The sequence below is a fragment of the Brachycentrus maculatus genome, unplaced genomic scaffold (assembly GCF_059751285.1).
Source record: "Brachycentrus maculatus isolate JH-2025_06_01 unplaced genomic scaffold, ASM5975128v1 h1tg001102l, whole genome shotgun sequence".
NCBI classification, from domain to species: Eukaryota; Metazoa; Arthropoda; class Insecta; order Trichoptera; family Brachycentridae; genus Brachycentrus; species Brachycentrus maculatus.
Window position 1 is genome coordinate 160,539 of NW_028281806.1, and position 23,734 is coordinate 184,272.

At 42.4% G+C, this 23,734-nt stretch overlaps 1 protein-coding gene across 1 annotated transcript in view; it reads left to right on the top strand.

Moving 5' to 3' along the window:
• Nucleotides 1–2,756: 2,756 nt before the first annotated feature.
• LOC148299532 (unconventional myosin-Vb-like) overlaps nucleotides 2,757–23,734 on the top strand; it is a 58,076-nt gene continuing 37,098 nt past the window's right edge. Inside the window, exons 1-15 of the mRNA XM_088275963.1 lie at nucleotides 2,757–3,141; nucleotides 6,765–7,003; nucleotides 9,380–9,462; nucleotides 11,282–11,404; nucleotides 12,813–12,943; nucleotides 14,103–14,322; nucleotides 15,229–15,467; nucleotides 16,042–16,288; nucleotides 16,852–16,988; nucleotides 18,097–18,295; nucleotides 19,064–19,251; nucleotides 20,244–20,434; nucleotides 21,340–21,420; nucleotides 22,020–22,158; nucleotides 22,967–23,124. Coding sequence (XP_088132089.1) covers nucleotides 3,115–3,141; nucleotides 6,765–7,003; nucleotides 9,380–9,462; nucleotides 11,282–11,404; nucleotides 12,813–12,943; nucleotides 14,103–14,322; nucleotides 15,229–15,467; nucleotides 16,042–16,288; nucleotides 16,852–16,988; nucleotides 18,097–18,295; nucleotides 19,064–19,251; nucleotides 20,244–20,434; nucleotides 21,340–21,420; nucleotides 22,020–22,158; nucleotides 22,967–23,124 — 2,402 coding nt within the window. The 5' untranslated portion in view covers nucleotides 2,757–3,114. The remainder of the gene's footprint in view (nucleotides 3,142–6,764; nucleotides 7,004–9,379; nucleotides 9,463–11,281; nucleotides 11,405–12,812; nucleotides 12,944–14,102; nucleotides 14,323–15,228; nucleotides 15,468–16,041; nucleotides 16,289–16,851; nucleotides 16,989–18,096; nucleotides 18,296–19,063; nucleotides 19,252–20,243; nucleotides 20,435–21,339; nucleotides 21,421–22,019; nucleotides 22,159–22,966; nucleotides 23,125–23,734) is intronic.

The window sequence follows — 23,734 nt, forward strand, 5'->3', positions numbered from 1 at the left end:
GAGGTCCCGGGTTCGATTCCCAAGGGGGGTAAAATAAATATAAGTGATTTTTTCACTGTCATATTTATTCAATATTACCCTGGACTGGTACCTGAAGCGGAGGGCTGATCACCTTTCCTTCATGTGAAAACGATCGAGATAACACTGCGTTTATATGACGCAGTGCCCCATGCACCATTGGGGTGCGGATAAGGGTTTTATTATTATTATTATATAATATATACAAACATAATATAAGAGGGCAACAGGTTGTTGCCGAAACTAGTTGGTTTTTTATAAAATTGTGGGTGGATCAAATAACAAAGTCTTTTTATTTCTCAAAATAAAATGATCAAAAGTATTTATTTCGAGTGAAATCATCCACTTGACGCAACGCCATAATTCAATTAATTTATTGATCTGGCTTTTAATTTGTAGAACTCCATTTTAATAATAATAATATAATAAAACCCTTATCCGCACCCCAATGGTGCATAGGGCACTGCTTCATATAAACGCAGTGTTATCTTGATCGTTTACAAACGAAGGAAAGGTGATCAGCCCTCCGCTTCAGGTACCAGTCCAGTGTAATATTGAGTAAATATTACAGTGAAAAAAGTCACTTATATTTATTTGACCCCCCCTGGGAATCGAGCCCGAGACCTCCAGAACGGTAGCCGAGCGTGCTGACCATTACACTACGGAGGCAGACTAGATTTTAGTTTATGTATTAATTTTTAAATCAAACACAGATTTTTTGAGTCTACTAAGTTGTATTTTATTGTTTATAAAAACACATACAAATTGATATTGTGACAGTTTTTTCGACTAGTTATGGCATTTTCAAACGAATCTGAATTTAATATTATTTTTTGACATCTCATCAAAGATGAAGACAAATATGGAAGTCTGGGCATTTAGGAGGCTGACGACCGTCATAGGCTGGTTCAAGTGACTTTACACACGTGTAACATTCACCAATTCTACCCATGATTGACAACCACACTACTCTTTTTTTTAAAATTACCTAACGTCCAAGTGACTCTGAAATCTAGCTACGGCTTATGCAACACCGTTTATCATGTCCCTACTCAGGCTTCAACTTTATAAGTTTCATAGCCTATGCCTACTTGTGAGTGGATTTACTCTTTATGTTTAGAGTTACTGTAATTTCATGTAATTCATGAGTGAAAATTCTAGGCAAAAACACTCGCGACACAACTCAAATTCTTGGAAGTTCTTTATATATGAACCAATTTAGAAACTTGTTCATGAATTACTAAAACTTCACTAGAGACATCTATTGGTGAGATGTAAAGAAGCTTTTTATTAAGTAGAATCTCTTATGTGAATTCTTTGATGAGATGTCAAAAAAAATATTAAAATAACTCCTATAATTGGAGATAATCCAGATTTGTGAACAAGTATTTGAACACTCTCAAAATGTTGTAAATGAACTTCACATTTGCTTGAAAATGCCATAACTAGGCGAAACAACTGTCACAATATAATTTTTATGTGTTTCCTTGCAATAAAATACAACTTAGTAGACTCGAAAAATCTGTGTATGATCATAAAGTCATATCAATTATACATAAAGCCATAATTCGATATTAAAAAATCGTTTCTATTTACCCCAAAGCACAAACGTCGTTTCTATTCACCCCAAAGCAGAAACGTCAGTATTCGGGGCAGAGTTCACCGCTACATATCGGCCGTGTGCAGCGCTCTTTATAAACGGATAGTGTGTTTTCATTGCCACGAGGAAGGCATTGCGCTTGCGTAATCCGTACTAATTAGTTATGTCATAAAAATATATATCAAAAAGTACAAAATGTTAGTACTAAGCACAGAATAAAAGCAAATAAAGGCATTTTACCTTTTGCTGGAGTGTTCTCTTTTTACCTTACCTGTATTGTTTGACATTTCATGAAAATGTAGGGTTGGCACTCCCAACATATAATTTATTTATTAAAAAAAAACATATTACATATATAAGTCATATTTATAATTTCCAGATAATTAATTTCTATTTCTCATTTTGATTTATTTCTTAATTCAATAAGTCTCACGACTTCATTTTTTTAAACATAATTTCTTTCTTCATAATACATCGATTTAATGAAAAACAAAATTTTTTCGTCATCTTAAAAGGACCCACTCTGCAGAGAAAGTCCGATATCAATTTTTGCACTCCCGCTAAGAAAGCACACTTTCCATTCCTCGCCATAACACATCATTCTTCAGTAATTCCTTCTCTGTCCAAGCGGCCAGACTATGGAATGAATTACCTCTCCGCGTAAACAAATGCACCTTCTCTTATAACTTTTAAGAAACGTCTGAGACATTACAATCTATCATTAGTATCCTAACTGTCCATCAAGCCTCCTCCCTTAGTTTTTCCCTCTACCTTCTTCCCTAAACTCCCTTTTTCCTTTGCCCTCCTTATTATCATGTTTGAAATTAATGTATTTTTAAATTTTAATTTGTAATTTATGTTTGTTTTTAATGCTCAAGTACTATCTACCCTCTGATTGCAAACAGCTGTAAATATATGGTATCAAACGTTTTTATCAATATCACTAGTCTGTTTTTGGTTGGCGGCTGGAAGATATTGCTTTTTAGCAATAAGCCCGCCAATGTACTTTTTTATTTTCTGTACATGAAGTTTAAATAAATAAATAAAATGTGTTGATAAATGTTTAAAAAAAAACTTAAGTTAAGGTGACAACCTTGTTTTGGCGAGTGAACCCGTCTACTTCCCACGAGTCGATTACCTCTACTCGCGATATTTCGTGATTCGTGACGCGAATTGAACTAGTGTTCCGTGTCGCCATGTGCTCGCATTAATTAATTTTAAATATAAAAAAAACAACAACGAATCCTACACACTTATCTCAGATATATCAATCAAACCGCCGGCGTAAAAGTCCGACGGCGAAATTCTAAATTTACGCGAAAAACCCCAGTCAAAATTTGACAGCTGTCATCACTACCTACGAAAGATGACAATAGAATTGTAAAATGTGTTTTGTTGCTTTGAATTGAAAAATTTAAGTGCGTTTCGACGCGTTTTGATGTCCGAGATGGGTTTACGCGGTTGCACTTAGCGGCTGAAGTGGAATTCCTTCAAATATGACTACAAAAGAACTGTATACAAAGGTTCGTTCGTTTAGTTTCTATTTTTTTTTCACACGCTCTCTTTAGCCTCAGAGGCTTATATTTTCCTTTTTTTTCATGTATTTTTCTGCTAAAAAGGCGTCGCTTGCACGTCTGCCTGATTTAAAACTGCAATTATGCAATTATTGACACCTCAGTACAAGTATTTTCCCTTCGATTTCAAATATCTTTCTTAATCCTTAAGTCCTAACTCCACCGGCGCATCGATAACACACCGAGTTTATTTATTTTTTGAACGGCTAATGCCTTTAACATAATACAAATATTAAAAAAAAACTAACTAACCATCACGCCGCTTCCCCGCAGGGGTAGGCAGAGAGAATAGAGCGCCACACCACTCTGTCCTTGCAAACATTCTTCGCCCCTTCCACGTTCATGCATCTCCTCATACATACCCGCCGATTGTTACAACTCCTAACCTGACCACTTTCAAGTATTTGGCATACCTGATCGTGCCATGTTTTTCTCGGTCTTCCTCTGCTTCTTTTCCCGCTAACATTCGCCTCATAAATTTGTTTTACCGTTCTTTCCTCACTCATTCGTTCTACACGTCCAAACCATCTCAACACACCTTTCTTAATGTTATCGATAATGCTTATCTCAGCTTTGCATTCCTTCCTTATTTCACTATTCGCACATCTATCATACATCGTTTTGTCGCACATTCTTCTGAGAGATCGCATTTCGACTGCATTCAGTCTACTTTCATCCTTCTTTTGCCAACTCTATGTTTCACTTCCATACATCAGAGTTGGAACCAGGACTCCGTTGGTCACTGCCAGTTTAGCTTCCGCTGATAGGTTTTTATTTGCTAAAACTGATTTCAGTGCACCATTCACTTTGTTCCCAGCATTCACTCTCCTTTCTAAGTCTATTTTAGAAATATACAGTATCTAATATAAAAATACACTAATAAAGAAACAAAAAGTCTTAAACATAAAATAATAATAAAATAACAAATATTTAGCACTGGTAAATACACATCTCCTTCACACACCATCAGCGAGCAGCGAGAGAGAGTGAAACACAGCGTTTACATTTATCCATTATAACATGGAGAAGAAATGCTGAGAAAGTACACACTTCAAGGTGAAATTTATGCTGAAATTCTCAAAGATTTTGAAGCAAAAGTCAATATTAGAGAGAAATAGTCTATTTTGCAAAGAATGTAAGGCTGAGATAAGCATTATCGATAAAATTAAGAAAGGTGTGTTGAGATGGTTTGGACACGTGGAGCGTATGAGTGAAGAAAGAACGGTTAAACAAATTAAAAATATTTTATTTGTATGAAATCACAATTTTTACATATTATGAACGTTAGTTTTATTTATTGTTTCGGCATTAACTTTGTGGCAAGACATGTTACAATGATTGAAGAAAACACTTGTTTATGTACCACTTATTTTAACCAGTAACCAGCGCATCGAAAGGGTCGAGAGTTTCAAGTACTTGGGGGTGTACGCGACTGAAAATGGCAGCCTTCAAAAGGAACTGGGAGTGCGATTAGGACTCACACAGTCCGCATTTAACAGTATGAAGGCTGTCTGGAGATCGGATTTATACTCGGTGAAGACCAAATGCCGCCTATACAATGCCTGCATTGCTCCTGTTCTCTTATACGGCTGTGAAACATGGCACCTTACAAGGGCCCAGAGCAGCCGTGTACTAAGCTTTGAGAACAGGTGTTTGCGGAGAATCTTAGGCGTGCGGTGGTTTGACTTTGTGAGGAATGAAGAGATAAGGCGTAGGACGCAGCAAATCTTGGTCACAACTGTCGTCAAGAAAAGGCGATTCAGTTGGCTCGGCCATGTACTCCGCATGCCCCCTGAGAGCCTTAATCAAGCTTGCCTCTTTTACAAGGCATCAGGTTCGCGCCGCCCGGGACGACCACTGCTGACAATTCGTCGGCAGTTCTCGTCAGAACTTCGGGACGCGGATCTGACTTGGGAGAATGCGAGGGAGCTGGCAGCCGACAGAAAAGCCTGGAGACAGTTTGTGGACTCCGTATGCTCCACCTAGGGAGCGGATAAAGTTATTACTTACTTATTTTAGTTATTATTCAGACCTGACGATGGGAGCTTAGCTTCCGAAACTAGTGGTCTTTAATATAGTATAAACTCAAGTGGTATAAAAACAGGTGTTACCTTAATCATTGTGGCTAGTTAGTTTGGTTGAAAAATAAGCTGGCATTTACTTCTGAATCACCAAACGTGAATAATTGTTTCATGAGTAATGAGTCTTATCTTGAAAATGAATTCCGGCTGTATGCAGGAATTGATAAGGTCCGTTTGTTAAGGTTTATTTAAAAAATATATAAATTAAACTATGTATGGAAAAGATAAATAAACATACGATTGTCTAAACTATCTAGCTAACCATCGCATAGCTTCTGCGGGGGCAAGCATAGAGAATAGAACGCCACACCGCCCTGTCTTTGCAAACATTCTTCAGCTCTTTCACATTTTCATGCCTGCTCATTATAACGACTCCTGACCTGGCCAGTATTTTAAATACAACATTTTGAGTGTGTCCAAATACTTGTTCACAAAATCTGGATTATCTCCAATTACAGGAGTTATTTTCTTATTAATTTTTGACATCTCATCAAAGGCGAAGAAGAATATGGAAGTCTTGGTATTTACGGGGCTGACGACCGTCATAGGCTGGTTCAAGTGATCACTTTACACACATGTCCGCCTCCGTAGTGTAATGGTCACCATGGTCGGCTACCGTTCTGGAGGTCCCGGGTTCGATTCCCAGGGGGGTTCAATAAATATAAGTGATTTTTTCACTCTAATATTTATTCAATATTACACTGGACTGGTACCTGAAGCGGAGGGCTGATCACCTTTCCTTCATGTGTAATCGATCGAGATAACACTGCCTTTATATGAAGCAGTGCCCTATGCACCATTGGGGTGCGGAAAGGGATTATTATAATTTTATAACATTCACCAATTCTACCCATTATTGACAACCACACTACTCAAATTCTTTGAAGTTCTATATATATGAACCAATTTAGAAACCTTGTTCTTGAATCACTAGAACTTCACTAGAGACATCTATTGGTGAGATGTAAAGAAGCTTTTTACTAAGCAGAAACTCTTATATTAGTATGCGAGGTCCGAATCCTGGATTATAATCACACACATGAGAAACGCCAGAAAATACCATTTTCATTTTTATTATTTAAGCTTATAATTTGACCAGACAATTTATTTACAACATTTTGAGTGTGTCCAAATACTTGTTCACAAAATCTGGATTATCTTCAATTACAGGTGTTATTTTCATATTAATTTTTGACATCTCATCAAAGATGAAGAAGAATATGGGAAGTCTGGGTATTTACTGATCACTTAAACCAGCCTATGACGGACTATTTCCGTCTACATTCTTTCCTCGCTCATTTGTTCCACATGCCCAAACCATCTCAGCACACCTTCCTTAGTTTGATGGATATTGCTCATCTCCATTGGAACAACTACCATACATGGTTTTGCCGCACTGAGAGATCGCATTCCGACTGCATCCAGTCAACTTTCATCTTTCTGTTGCCAACTCCATGCTTTATATTTTATATTATCGTCCTATTGTGGCAGGGGGCGCGGGTATGGGTGCCGAGCGCGGAGTCGGTGTGGGAGGGCGCGGAGCTGGAGGCGGACTGGGAGGAGGGCGCGCCGCTGCGCGTGCGCCTGGAGTCGGGCGGCACGACGCTCGTGCCCGCGCCGCCCGACGCGCTGCCGCCGCTGCGCAATCCGCGCATCCTCATCGGCGAGAACGACCTCACCTCGCTCTCCTACCTGCACGAGCCGGCCGTGCTGCACAATCTGCGCGTCAGGTGAGGTCTACTCAATCTGTGAGTGGGAGGAGACTTACTCCATCTGCGAGTGGGATGGGACTAACTCTGTTAGTAACTCAATCTGCAGGTGAGATGAGGCTTACTCTGTTAGTTACTCAATCTGCGAGTGGGAGGAGACTTACTCCATCTGCGAGTGGGATGGGACCAACTCTCTTAGTTACTCACTGTTAGTTAGAGATGAGACTTACACTGTTAGTTTCCCAATCTATGAGTAGGGTAATACTAACTCTGTTAGTACCTCAATCTGCAGGTGAAATGAGGCTTACTCTGTTAGTTACTCGATCTGCGAGTGGGATGAGACCAACTCTCTTAGTTACTCACTGTTAGAGATGAGACTTACACTGTTAGTTGCTCAATCTATGAGTGGGGTAAGACTATCTCTGTTAGCTAATCAACGCATGCAAGACTTACTCTATTGTGTGTTTAATCCCTGGAGTCAGACAAGAATCTCTTCAGAAGATTTACTTAATTTTTATATTTAATTTTTACTTAGTATATATTACTTTTTCTTAAAATATATTGTGATATGTGTTTCGACTCATTCCGCATCAATTTGAAACACCCTATTTACTCTCTCTGTAGATTTACTCTCTTTAGTGCTAAACCCACAAGTCAAAGGAGACTTCAATCTACGAGTGAGATTAGACTAACTCTGTCTGTTACTCAATCTGTGAGTGTGATGATACTCTCTTGATTTCTCAATCTGCGATTGAGATGAGACTAACTCTCTTAAGCACTCACCCACGAGTCAAATGAGACTTATCTTGACAAACCTCAAACAAGTAATTCAAACAAAGTTTTTTCTCTATTTTCAAATACACCTAACTCCACATTCAACTGGTTTTTTTCGCATAATTTTTCGGTATTTGTTTTATTACACAATTTTCGAATATCACAAACAATTGTCATATTGTCATTTCCAATGAATTGTTTAAACAAAACAAGAATGCAATATTCAGCTGTGTTTGTTATATTTTGTAAATATGTCTGTGGATTCTTTTGATGACGGATCTGCAGCTTCGCAATTCCTGCAAGATGCAGGAGAACGCCTGCAGAGGCCTGTGTGACGAAATCAACGGACTGACTGGCAGTTACAGCCCTCCTCTGCAGGGGTGGGCAGAGAGGATAGAACGCCACACCGCTCCGTATTTGGAAATATTCTTTGCCTCTTCTCCCGCCTTCCCGCTCTTGTCCAACCCTCGGTCGTGCATTGGGCACTGCGTCATATCGATGCGCTGTTGTCTCGATCTTTACTTGCGTGTAGGCGAGGCCTTTATGTATTTCATGATCAAGATAACACTGCTTCCAATACGGTGCAATGCTCTATGCATCGTTGAGGGCGGATAAGGGTTAGAAAAAAATATAGACATTTTTGGTGCTTTGGTTCATATTGCTACCTCGATAAACTTCTTCGTCTATGTCTAGACATCAATGAAGTATTGAGTCAAAAATAAATTATGTTCGTGACGAGTGCATATAAGTATCTTTGGTGCATAGGGCACTGCAGATCAGTGCGCTATTCCTTGACAATATTCACATTCCGATAAACTTCTTCGTCTATGTGAGGGATCAATGAAATATTGCGCCAAGTATTCTTGTTCATGAGTATAGTATTCCTTGCCCATATTCGCACTCTGATAAACTTCTTCGTCTATGTCGAGACATCAATGAAATATTGTGTCAAACATCATTTATGTTGGAAATGAGTATACTATTCCTTAATCATAATCCTACCTCGATAAACTTCTTCGTCTATGTTGAGACATAAATGAAATTGTGACTTGAAAATAAATTGCGCTAATGGATGTTGATAAAGATTGTACATAACCCCACCCCATTAAACTTCTTTGTCTTTGTTGAGACAAAAATGAAATATTGAGTCAAACATCATTTATGTTCATAATGAGTATACTATTCCATAAGCACATTTTTTTTTTTTTTTTTACCTCGATAAACTTCTTCGTCTATGTCTAGACATCAATTAAATATTTGGTCACATATCATTTATATTTATAATGAAAATATAAATGATCCTCGAGCACATTCTCACCTCTGTAAACTTCTTCGTCTATTTGTAGACATCAATGAAATATTGTGTTGAAATCAATTATGTTGATAACGAGCGCATATAATCATCTTTGGTGCATAGGGCACTGCGGATCAGTGCGCTATGCCTCGACCATATTCCCACTCCAATAAACTTCTTTGTCTATGTCGAGACATCAATGAAACAATCGGTCAAACATCATTTACGTTCATAATGAGAATATTATTCCACGAGCACATTCCTGTCTTGATAAACTTCTTCGTCTTTGTTAAGATATTAATGTTACCTTGTAACATTTGATTTTGCAGATTTTGTGATCTGAACGCCATCTACACGTACTGCGGCATCGTCCTGGTAGCCATAAACCCGTACGACGAACTTCCCATATATGGTAAGCCGACTTCCCGACACGTGTGTAATGTGATCACTCGACCAGCCTAAGACAGGTCAAAATCCTTTTAAATATCCATATTCCACTCTGTGTAATACTACTTAAACAGTTCACTTTGTGTAATTCCACTTACACAGTTCACTTTGTGTAATACGACTTACACAGTTCACTTGATATATTACCACTTACACAGTTCACTTTGTGTAATACCACTTACAAGGTTCACTTTGTGTAGTGCCACTTATACAGTTCTCTTTGTGTAATACCGTTTACACACTTCACTTTGTGTAATGCCACTTATACAGTTCACTATGTGTAATACCAATTACACAGTCCACTTTGTGTAATACCACTTACATACCATAGTTCACTTTGTGTAATACCACTTACAAGGTTCACTTTGTGTAGTGCCACTTATACAGTTCTCTTTGTGTAATACCGTTTACACAGTTCACTTTGTGTAATGCCACTTATACAGTTCACTATGTGTAATACCAATTACACAGTCCACTTTGTGTAATACCACTTACATACCATAGTTCACTTTGTGTAATGCCACTCATACAGTTCACTTTGTGTAATACCATTTACACAGTTCACTTTATGTAACACCACTTACACAGTTCAATGTGTTCTTGTAATACCACTTAAAAACTCTACTTTGTGTCGGGTTGTGGTCCCGTGGTTAGTTTCTCGGTTTGAACTCACTCTACCACAACTTAATACCTATGTATTTCTAATAATGAGCCGCTTAGGCTCACAGAAATAGTATTTTTGTAAATAATAAAAAAAAAATACATTTTGAGTGCGTCCAAATCTGTATTACCTCCAATTATAGGACAACTCAACATAGATGAAGAAGAATATGGGAGTCTGAGCATTTACGGGGCTTACGACCGTCATAGGCTAGTTAAATCACTTTACACACGTGTAACATTCTCTGCTCCTTTTTCCAATTACATTCGCCTCGTAAATTTGTTTCACCGTTCTTTCCTCACTCATTCGTTCCACGTGTCCAAACCATCTCAACACACCTTTCTTAATTTTATCGGTAACGCTTGTCTCAGCTTTGCATTCCTTCCTTATTTCACTATTCGAACATCTGATTAAGAATACCATATGCCAACTATATATATTCACTGAAGTTCCATTTTTTTTAAAAAGAGAAATATTTGTGTTTTTATTATTTACTTAATAGGTATCAAATTGTGGTAAAGTGCGTTCGAACCCAGAAACTCTGGCTTAAGAGTCCGCGACACTAACCACAGGACCACAACCCGACACAAAGTAGAGTTTTTAAGTGGTATGACAAGAACACGTTGAACTGTGTAAGTGGTGTTACACAAAGTGAACTGTGTAAATGGTATTACACAAAGTGAACTGTATAAGTGGCATTACACAAAGTGAACTATGGTATGTAAGTGGTATTACACAAAGTAAACTGTGTAATTGGTATTACACATAGTGAACTGTGTAAGTGTTTTGTCATACAGTAAAAAATTTAATATATAAATAAATAATTAAGCATGGATATGTTCTATTATTTCGGGAAATAAAAACACTTTGTGTTTTGATCCACTCACATTTTTATTAACCAACTAGTTTCGGCAACAACCTGTTGCTTTCTTCAGGGTTTAATTTGAACCCTGAAGAGGGCAACAGGCTGTTGCCGAAACTAGTTGGTTAATAAAAATGTAAGTGGATCAGAACACAAAGTCTTTTTATTTCTCGAAATAATATATCAATATGATCCATAAAGTAAATGCTTTCAATATTCAAAACATGCATATTTTCTGACACGGTTTTCGTCTGCCCGCAGGCGAGGAGACGATCCTGGCGTACCGCGGGCAGGCCATGGGCGACCTGGACCCGCACATCTTCGCCGTGGCTGAAGAGGCGTACACCAAGCTGGAGAGAGAGCACCGCGACCAGAGCATCATAGGTCAGTCTGTCCCTGTCGGATTTACATAAATTGTATAATATTGGAAATATGCGAGATGGAAGATGTCGTTAGGTGGGGAAGGCAACAAAGGAGACAATGGTATGCGCGTGTGAGGATAATGGAACCATCCAGACTCCCCCACATCGCACTGCACGGCCAACCCCATGGTAGACGACTCCCGGGCAGACCACCGAAGAGATGGGTCGATAGCTGGGAATCGACGTCGCAGGAGGCTAATCCCTCTTAAAAACAGCCCGTAAGGCCTATAATAATAAGAAGAAGAAGAAGAAGAAGTATAAAATTGTTGGGTAATATATCCAAAATAAAACAAGGTTTGTTGGATTGAATTCTACATTTATTTATGTATATCGCTCACCCCTTTCAAGAACGTCATAAATCAAAAATCGTCAATTTTGAGTTGTGCATGTTTTCGTAATGCCCAGAAAATGTACTATATCCCAGCAAAAGCGGCATATTTTTAACTTAATATTTACCCGCTACAGGGCAGAAAGTGCTATTTTTGCATTTTGAAGAAAAGGTATTGTTTAATTATTTTTTTAAATATAATAAATATTTTTCAAATGGAGAAAAACCTTCAGGTTTTACCTAAAAAGATCTGTTGCACAGTAAAAAGTTCAATAAGTGGCTTGATATTTATTTTTAATACATTGTGTTATATTTTTAAACATTAAAAACGTTCTCCTGAAAAATCAAGTTTTTTGATTTATGACGTTCTTGAAAGGAGTGAGCGATATGTTAATGCGTGACGCATTTCGTCTTATTAAGACATTATCAAACACCATGAGTGTTGAATTGGAAAAAAAAATTATGTCCTCTGCTCCACATACTGTTGTAATAGATACGAGTGACAAAAATGTAAGCTTGGAATTTAAATAAATAATACTTATGATGAAAAAAATGTGGAATAACATCCGACATGGGACCTAAAAGGAGACAATCGATGTCGAATGAGATTCCACATTGGACTAGTAAGGGTTAAAAGTGCTAATATAAACAACAAATATTTGATTTTAGCAGAAGACAATAAATTAAAAAGATCCTTCTTGGAATTGGATTTGTTTGGCTCTGGTCTGATGTGCATTTGTGTATTTCAGTGAGCGGTCTCTTCTGATGTGCATTTGTGTATTTCAATGAGAGGCTCCTTCTGACGTGCATTTGTGTGTTTCAGTGAGTGGCTCTGGTCTGGCGAGTGTGTGCATTCCAGTGAGGGGTCTCTCCTGATGTGCGTTTGTGTGTTTCAGTGGGCGGCTCTGGTCTGGCGAGTGTGTGCATTCCAGCGAGGGGTCTCTCCTGACGTGCGTTTGTGTGTTTCAGTGGGCAGCTCTGGTCTGGCGAGTGTGTGCATTCCAGTGAGGGGTCTCTCCTGACGTGCGTTTGTGTGTTTCAGTGAGCGGGGAGAGCGGCGCGGGCAAGACGGTGTCGGCCAAGTACGCCATGCGCTACTTCGCCACCGTCGGGGGCAGCTCCTCGGAGACGCAGGTGGAGCGCAAGGTGCTCGCCTCCAGCCCCATCATGGAGGTACGCCCCCCACACTCCGCACCCACACGTCTAGTGTAGACGTATGCGTGCGGAGGCAGCTGGCTATATAGTAGACTCTTGACACAACCAGATTTCATACTCTGGTTGATTTGGTTGTTCCGAGATGTTTTGGCCGTCCTTCCATTTACATTATTTTTTGATATCTCATCAAAAATGAAGAAGAATATGGAAGTCTGGGCATTTACGGGGCTGACGACCGTCATAGGCTGGTTTAAGTGATCACTTTACACACGTGTAACATTCACCAATTCTACCCATTATTGACAACCACACAACTCAAATTCTCGGAAGTTCTATATACATGAACCAATTTAGAAACCTTGTTCTTGTATCACTAGAACTTCACTAGAGACATCTATTGGTGAGATGTAAAGAAGCTTTTTATTGAGCAGAAACTCTTATATTAGTATGTGAGATCCGAATCCTGGATTATATTCACACACATGAGAAACGCCAGAAAATACCATTTTCATTTTTATTATTTAAGCTTATTTGATTGTTGAAAATTTAATTTATGAATTTGAATGTATTTGAACTTGAATTAATAAATTTGAAAGACTAATTGAATTAATTTAATTTGAATTTATATGAAATAAATTATTTCTTGAATGTTTTTCGCAAATACTTTGTGGAAGTTTTTGGTAAGGGAATGTATGCAACTATGTAACTATGAGTATTTTAATGTTTTAGAATTACATAAACCCTGATGATGACAAGGTTCTTGTCAAAACCGGTTGGTTAAAGTTTACTAATAATAAAAAAGATTAGTTAAAACAAAGTTGTTTAATTTTATAAAGTTAAATAAATAAATTTACTCAAATATAAATTTGAATATTAATTGATTTAAACGTGAATTAATTCAATAATTAAAACATGAGTCAATGAATTTAATTTGAACTTGCATAAATTTAGACCGAGAAAACCTTGGCACGATCAAGTATGCCAAATACTTGAAAGTGGTCAGGTTAGGAGTCAAAACAATCAGCGGGTATGTATGAGGAGATGCATGAACGTGGAAGAGGCGAAGAATGTTTGCAAGGACAGAGTGGTGTGGCGTTCTATTCTCCCTGCCTACCCCTGCGGGGAAGCGGAGTGATGGTCAGTTAGTTAGTTAAATGTGTGTGTTTATCATCCCCAGGCCGTGGGCAATGCCAAGACGACGCGCAACGACAACAGCTCCCGCTTCGGCAAGTTCATCGAGCTCCACCTCGGCCGCGACTTCCACATCGTGGGCGCCTCCATGCGCACCTACCTGCTGGAGAAGTCGCGCGTGGTCTTCCAGGCGCGCGGCGAGCGCAACTACCACGTCTTCTACCAGCTCTGCGCCGTGCGCGACTCCATGCCGCACCTCATGCTGGGTGAGTGCCCGCGACTCCTCACTCGGCCTTCTCCTTGTGTCCAGTATTGAAGAGAATACTGTCCCTCCCTCTTGGACTTGCACAGTTCTCTGTTGGAGGAGACTTTCTTCCAGTGTACGGCTGTCCAAACTCAAAACACAGTAAGGGACATTTTTTTTTTAAGTGCGTTTTTTTGCATTTTTGGACTAAGTAGATTCTACTTAGTCCAAAAACGCTAAAAAAACGTACTACAAAAAAATGTCCCTTACTGTGTTTTAAGTTTGGACAGCCGTGTAGGCCCGCCACTTTCCTAATGCCAGCGGACCATCTTGTCTGCGGCCTACCCACGCTTCTAGGCCTACAGTCGAGCGCCTGCTTCGTCCATCTATCCTCAGACATACGAGCTATATGACCTTCTTTTTCAGCCTTTTTCTTGTGTCCAGTGTTGAACTAGCTCCTCCCTTTTGGACTTGCACAGTTATCTGTTGGACGTGACTCTCTTCCAGTGCAGGCCCACCACTCTCCTAATGCCATCAGACCATCTTATGGTAGAGAAAGTCCAAATGAAGTTTCTAAGTTATCTCTATATGAGAGAGTACGGGTGTTATCCTCGGCTCTACCCGACCCAGTTCCTCCAGGGTATGCTCGGCTACTATTGTTTAGACACTGGAAGAAATGTGTATTTGATTAGGCATTTTTATCCATTGTTGCGCTATGATCAATAATCCTGAAATCATCCGGAGCATCGGTCTGTATGTAACGAGCCAGGAGGCGTTCCAGTACCTGTCGGGAATGTTACTATGCTATGCTATGGCATGTGTTGGCAGAGAGCCAGGAGGCGTTCTAGTAACAAAGTGAAGGATGAATGATGAGGAGAGTGTTACATCACCATACCACAAGGCTAATGTGTCTTGAATGTGTTGGCAGAGAGCTACGAGGCGTTCCAGTACCTGTCGCAGGGCGGCGACGCGGGCATCGCGGGCGTGGACGACGCGGCGGCCTTCCGGGAGACGGAGCACGCGCTGAGCACGCTGGGTTTCAGCGAGCGCGAGCGCGGGGAGCTGTACGCCGTGCTGGCGGCCGTGCTGCACCTGGGCAACGTGGCGCTGCTGCCCGGCCCCGCCTGCGAGGGCAACGACACCAGCGAGGATACCAGCCAGATCATGGTACCGACCCCCCCCCACTTCCCCCACCCCCTCTCCCACTGGCGTGCAAGGCCGTTCATGAACCAAGATCTAGAGTCTTTCACTTTTGCATGCATCGGGTCTATGTTTGGCATTCTTTAAAAGCGTTAAACAGGGATGTGTTATGTCATAATCAGTAATAACTTTCTAGTAATTTGACTTTGGGTCATTATAAACAAGGTAGCTCTAAGTGAGTGACCGTTTTCTAGGAGAGACTAATCTACAATGCCCTTGCAGACCATGCGGGTATGTTATTGTCACCAATGTGTCACCAACATACCCTTACATAAACCAAGACACATTTTGTTAGTTTTTTTGCTAACTTTAAAAAACTGGAGATTTATACGATTAATCATATAAATTTCCTTTTTTTTGGACATGCATTAGGGTAAGTTTGACATCTCTCAAGGTGTTCAACAGGGATGTGTAATGTCATAGTGGATGTTTAATATACAATTATGTAAGGTGGTTGAATATATAAATACCCACGGTGACATTACACACCCCTGTTTAACACCTTCACTGGTGGCCTAGTCACTGATTGGTCGGCTTCCAGCCGGACGACCCGCACCTGGCGGCGTTCTGCGCGCTGACGGGCGCCGCGCCGGGCGCGCTGGCCGAGCGGCTGACGCAGCGCGCGCTCGTGTCGCGCAGCGAGCTCATCGAGTCGCCCATGAGCGCGACGGCGGCGCGCGGCGCGCGGGACGCGCTCGCCAAGCACCTCTACGCAGGCCTCTTCTCCTGGCTGGTCTGTGGCGCCAACAGGGCGCTGCGCTGCGACCAGCCCACGCACCACCGCATAGGTGAGGGCCCATCACTCCGTCTTCTTCTTCCTCTCTAGCCTCTGGATCAAGGGTACTGCACAGTAATGGTGTTATCTTTGTGTAAGGTACTGCATCCTCGGCTCTACCCGACCCAGTTCCTCCAGGGTATGCTCGGCTACAATAGTTAAGAGACTAGAAGGAATGTGTATTTGATGAGCCATTTTTATCCATTGTTGTGTAGTATGATCAATAATCCTGAAATTATCCGGAGCATTGGTCTGTATGTTCCCGATAGTTACCTAAGACAGTGTCGGCATAGATTGTTTCACATTCCTATATACAGGACCAAGGACTAGAAGGAACTTGTATTTGATGACTCTTGAGTCAGAGTTTCTGGGTTCGAACCCACTCTACCACAATTTGATACATATTTCTAAGAATGAGCCGGTTCGGTTCACAGAAACAGTATGAATTTGAAGTGTTTCTGTAAATAATAAAAAACACAAATACAAAAGAAAAGTCGCCCAGACATCCGCAACTGTTCTTCATCTATGCTGAGATACCAGAACACTGTGTAATCCATGTCCATTGTGTGTTTGAAGGTGTCTTGGACATATACGGCTTTGAGACGTTTGAGATCAACTCCTTTGAGCAGTTCTGCATCAACTACGCCAACGAGAAGCTCCAGCAGCAGTTCAACTCCCACGTCTTCAAGCTGGAGCAAGAGGAGTACCTCAGGGTGAGCTTCTAGGTCCCCTTCCTTGCTGTCCCCTTCTCACCACAGGCGATGATGCCAGGCGCCATGAAACACACACTCTAGCACAGGCTAATGCACACCCCAACACAAAGGCTAACGCACACCCTAACATAAAGAGCAACACACACCCTAACACAAACGTGAAGTGCAAATTTCATGTAACCCTAGGTTTTCTAATAATCACATATTGCACAGATTTAAAACAACAGCAGCGTTAAACCATTATACGTACGTAGGTAATTTTTTTTTAGTAAACTTCTGGAAAACTTAAAATCTATAAAAAATTATCAAACCTTCAAAACTAAAATAAAAAAAACATACAAGACTCACCCCTACCTAGACTCCATACCAAGGAATATATATATATTTTTTTTACTTTGTTCATTTTTCCGCCTCCGTAGTGTAATGGTCAGCATGCTCGGCTACCGTTCTGGAGGTCCCGGGTTCTATTCCCAGGGGGGGTCAAATAAATATAAGTGATTTTTTCACTTTAATATTTATTCAATATTTATTCAATACTACCCTGGACCCTCCGCTTCAGGTAGTACCTGAAGCGGAGGGCTGATCATCTTTACTTCTTGTGTTAACGATTAACACAAAGGCTAACACGCACACCCTCACACAAAGGTTAACCGCACATCTTAATACAAAAGCTAACGCACACTCTAAAACAAACAGTAAAACATACCTTAATGCAAAGGCTAATGAACACCCTAACAAAGGCTGATACACATCATAAAACAAAGGCTATTGCAGACCCTAACACAAAAGCTAATACAAAGGTTAGCACACACCCTAACATAAAGAAAAATACACACCCTAGCACAAATACTAATGCACACCGTAACACAAAGGTTGACACACGTCTCTAACATAAAGGATAATAAAGCACATCCTAATAAGGAGTACCTCAGGGTGAGCTTCTAGGTCCCCTTCCTTGCTGTCCCCTTCTCGCCACAGGCGATGATGCCAGGCGCCATGAAACACACTCTAGCACAGGCTAATGCATACCCCAACACAAAGTCTAACATCCAATAAATACACAATGAGCTAGTCATACTAGTTGACCGAGTGGCATGTGTACTTGCAGGAGGACATCACGTGGACCATGATCCACTTCTACGACAACCAGCCGTGCATCGAGCTGATCGAGGCGCGGCTCGGGGTGCTGGACCTGCTGGACGAGGAGTGCCGGGTGCCGCAGGGCTCCGACGCGGGCTGGGCCGCCAAGCTGCGCCTGCGCTGCGCCGCCTCCAAGCACTTCTCCATACCGCGCTTCCACAGCGAAGGTGAGCGCCCACCGCACACTCACTCCCTGCACACTCACTCACTGCCCACCCACTCACTGTACACTCACTCATCATTCACCCACTCAGCGTCCGCTGCACACTCACTCCCTGCACACTCACTCATTCATTGTCCACTCACTCACTGCCCACCCACTCACTGTACACTCACTCATTGTCCACCCACTCAGTGCCGACTGCACACACATTCACTGCCCACCCACTCACTGTACACCCACTCATCATCCGCCCACTCAGCGCCCGCTGCATACTCACTCCCTGCACACTCACTCATTCATTGTCCACTCACTCATTGTCTATTCACTCACTGCCCACCCACTCACTGTACACTCACTCATTGCCCACCCACTCACTGTACACTCACTCATCTCATGATACAAAGTTTTATTTTGTACTAAACAATTGAAATCCATTTCGAAGAACATTTTCAGTATGTTCAAATACTTTATACAAATTTTACAGATTTGTTTACCAATCTGGATTTTTCCTCTTAGAAGAATAAAGAAGTCTGGGTATTTACATTCTACGACCTTTATTTATTTATTGATTTATTTCAAAACATATTATGTACATAAGTCATATATATACATATAATATTCCCGATGAGTAATTTCTAGACCTGCCATAGGTAAACCAGCCGATGACAGGTAATAAGCCCTGTGAACACCCAGACTTCTTCATCTGTGTTGAGATGCCAAAAGAGATGAAAATAAAGTTGTGACTGCCCATCATCGGATGTTGGTATTGCAGCGTTTGTGATAAAGCACTTTGCGGACGACGTGCTGTACCAGGCGACCGGGTTCCTGGACAAGAACCGGGACACGGTGCTGGAGGAGCAGGTGCGCCTGCTGCACGGCGCTGCCACCGGCCTGCTGGCCGCGCTCTGCTCCGGGGAGGACCTGCAGCTGGGCGCGCCCGCGCCCGCCGTGAGGCACAAGGTACGTGCCGTCTGCCACTTGTGGATCTCCAAGTGTGCGAGGCTCTAGGGTTCATGGGACATGCCTCCAGGTGTGCGAGCCTCTAGGGTTCATGGGACATGCCTACAGGTGTGCGAGCCTCTAGGGTTCATGGGACATGCCTACAGGTGTGCGAGCCTCTAGGGTTGATGCATCATGCCTCCAGTTGTGCGAGCCTCTAGGGTTCATGGGACATGCCTCCAGGTGTGCGAGCCTCTAGGGTTCATGGGACTTGCCTCCAGGTGTGCGAGCCTCTAGGGTTCATGGGACTTGCCTCCAGGTGTGCAAGCCTCTAGGGTTCATGGGACATGCCTCCAGGAGTCTAGGGTTCATGTGGCATGACCGCGTGACACAAGATACGTGCCGCCCGCTTGAAATACGAAAGTCTAAAAATCTACAAGGATCCACGAGCTGTCGTTGACTGGGTTGATCATTAAATACACTTGTGAAAGTTTCATCATTCTGCCTGTTAGTGTATTATAAATAAATTTTCTTCGTCTCTGTTGAGAATCTGTTGAGACATCTGTAGTAATACACATATAAGTGATTTTTTCACTCTAATATTACCCTGGACCGGTACCTGAAGCGGAGGGCTGATCACCTTTCCTTCATGTGCTCATTATCAAGATAACACTGCGTTTATATGATGCAGTGCCCTATGCACCATTGGGTGCAGATGAGGGTTTGAAGAAAAATAATACACATGAGTGCGTAGAGTACTAACCTAACCTGTGCTAGTTGTGTGGCTGTTTGCAGGTGTCGGCACCTCTGGACCTGTATATAGGAATGTGAAACAATCTATGCCGACGCTGTCTTAGCTAACTATCCGGAACATACAGACCGATGCTCCGGATAATTTCAGGATTATCCATCATACTGCACAGCAATGGATAAAAATGCCTCATCAAATACATTGATACTCTTCCTATAGGCATAACCATCGGCAGGTAGATGTATGTATCTATTTATTGCAGGTGTCGGTGCTGCCCGAGCGGCCGGCCACGAAGCAGCACAAGCAGACGGTGGGCGCGCAGTTCCGCGCCTCGCTGGGCGCCCTCATGGCCTCGCTCAACTCCACCACGCCGCACTACGTGCGCTGCATCAAGCCCAACGACGACAAGCGCCCCTTCCAGTACGACCCGCGCCGGGCCGTGCAGCAGCTGCGGTGAGTCCGGCACTGGAATGCAGTGGGCGTCTCGGGGTGGCGCTCCGATGCCACCCTGGACTGTTCACCCTACTAGAGATGTATCAGTACTATAGGTGTCCAGAATGGTGCTCCGATGCCACCCTGGACTGTTCATCTTACTAGAGATGTACCAGTACTATAGGTGTGGGAGAGGGAATGGCGCTCCGATGCCACCCTGGACTGTTCATCTTACTAGAGATGTACCAGTACTATAGGTGTGGGAGAGGGAATGGTGCTCCGATGCCACCCTGGACTGTTCATCTTACTAGAGATGTACCAGTACTATAGGTGTGGGAGAGGGAATGGTGCTCCGATGCCACCCTGGACTGTTCATCTTACTAGAGATGTACCAGTACTATAGGTGTGGGAGAGGGAATGGTGCTCCGATGCCACCCTGGACTGTTCATCTTACTAGAGATGTACCAGTACTATAGGTGTGGGAGAGGGAATGGTGCTCCGATGCCACCCTGGACTGTTCATCTTACTAGAGATGTACCAGTACTATAGGTGTGGGAGAGGGAATGGTGCTCCGATGCCACCCTGGACTGTTCATCTTACTAGAGATGTACCAGTACTATAGGTGTGGGAGAGGGAATGGTGCTCCGATGCCACCCTGGACTGTTCATCTTACTAGAGATGTACCAGTACTATAGGTGTGGGAGAGGGAATGGTGCTCCGATGCCAACCTCAACATATTTTTTCTTCTTTCTATTTTATTTAATAAATAAGGGACTGGACAACTCAGAATACATATGATATATAAATTTTATAGGTGTCTCACCCTAGTTAGTTAGTTGTAACTGTGATAAGTCTCTTAAAAAGTGCCTAAAATAAAGAAAACGTAGTTGGGAGTGAGCAATATTTAACTATTGTTTTGTTTCCAGGGCTTGTGGAGTACTGGAGACCATCAGGATATCGGCGGCTGGATTCCCATCTCGGTGGCTGTACTCCGAGTTCTTCCTCAGGTAACCGTCTTTCAATCACTTAACGCTCTAGACTTCTTCCTAGCCTAGACTGACACGATGATTGCCAACCTTCAGCGTGGAGTGCTCGGGCCGTTGTATGAGGGGAGAGAAATAGCGAGTGATAGGTATTATATTACAAGGTGGCGTGGAAGGTAAACGCAGCGTAGGAAGAAGGCGTATATCCTGGCTCCGCTGCAGCACTGGGGCGCTGCTCAGAGCGGCTGCAGACTGACACGATGATTGCCAACCTTCAGCGTGGAGTACTCGGGCCGTTGTATGAGGGGAGAGAAATAGCGAGTGATAGGTATTATATTACAAGGCGGCGTGGAAGGTAAACGCAGCGTAGGAAGAAGGCGTATATCCTGGCTCCGCTGCAGCACTGGGGCGCTGCTCAGAGCGGCTGCAGACTGACACGATGATTGCTAACCTTCAGCGTGGAGTACTCGGGCCGTTGTATGAGGGGAGAGAAATAGCGAGTGATAGGTATTATACTACAAGGTGGCGTGGAAGGTAAACTGGTCACTATGATTGTGCCAGCCTGGAGTGGCGCAGTAAGTCGAAGAACAGTATGGTTTGTTAATGTGAGATTGCGGTTGCAGGTATCGGGTGCTGTGCCACTCCAAGTACATCAACCGGCAGGACTACAGGGCCACCTGCTCCAGCATCATACACAACTGCATCAAGGACGAAGACAAGTACCGCTTCGGGAAGACCAAGATCTTCTTCAGGGCCGGACAGGTAACGCGAGAGAATATCACAGCTTCACACAACTTTTCAATTCAATTCAATTAATTGGATTGTGAGTACATTAACAAAAATTCGAAATTAACCGGATCCACGCGGCTCGCATAACTGTATGTGTTTTCACAAAACATGCCCCATACGCGGCTGACATAAGCGTATGTGTTTTTACTTTGCTCCAAGTTTCGAACCTCAGTACAACTTGGAGGGATTTTTTCATGGTGTGGAACATTGGATAAAATACTACGTCAATCCTTGGCCTTATGACATCTGTTGCAATATCTGACTAATAATTTGTAACATCACAAGGATAAATAAAAGAACAGATCCCTGATTTTTCTTGAGGTCGATAATTAGTCCGCGCCATAATCATGCCCTATATCTGTCTCACTCTCGACGCTACGCATCGCCAGTGGGTAAGAGTGACACACGATGCGTGCTTTGATTTATTTATGTTACGATCTTATTTGTTTATATTACGATATATTTCAAGAATAATGTAGAAGAATCCCTTATGGGAATACCCCCTCTGGCACATGGAACAGGTATCGTTCCGCATATCTTCCTACAGGCATAACCAGCCCCGTAAATGCCCAGACTTCCATATTCTTCTTCATCTTTGATGAGATGTCAAAAAATAATACCTTTCAGCTGTTTCTAAGAGTGTTATCGTTACAAAACTAGACCTTTTTTCCGCGGTGCACCAGCTTACCACCACGGTACACACTCTGCGGAACACTGGTGTGAGAGAGGCACTCCCGTTAGCTTTGTCTCGGTTACGGACGTGTCCGGTTGTGCGTTGCAGGTGGCGTACCTGGAGAAGCTGCGGGCGGAGCACCTGCGGCGGTGCTGCATCATCATGCAGAGCCAGCTGCGCGCGTACGTGGCGCGCAAGGCCTACCTGCGCCTGCGCGCGGCCGTGTGCGGCCTGCAGCGCCACGCGCGCGGCTACCTCGCGCGCAGGTAACCTCCCTTCCCGGTCATGTGTGACTAGTGCACACTGCTTGAAGTAACTTGTAATATCTCCGTAAATATCTTCTTCTCTCTCTTCTGCTCGGTGTAGGCCTTGCAGCCTATGTTAAGAAAGGTTATGAGGAGATGCATGAATGTGGAAGAGGCACGGAATTTCTGCAAATTTGCAAAGACAAGTAAATTCAACTGGTTATTTAATGACTTTTAAATTTTGTTGAATTGTTTTTTTTTATATCCAAAATCTCTAAATCATGCAATGAGTTTATAAAAAAAAATAGATAAATTTCTTCTTCTCTTCTTCTTCTTTGTGATTAGCCTCCTGCGATGTGGATCCATCTCTTTGGTGGTCTGCCCGGGAGTTGGTCTACCTTGGGGTTGGCCGTACAGTGCGATGTGGGGGAGTCTGGATGGTTCCATTCTCCTCACACGCGCATACCGTTGTCTCCTTCGTTGCCTTCCCCACCTAACGACATCTTCCATCTCGCATATTTCCCATATATAATTAAAAAGTAACTTTGTTTTAAAATCACCATAAATATTTTATTATAACTTAATTATAATGTCTACCGGATTCGAAGCTAACCGCTTCTTTATCAAGACT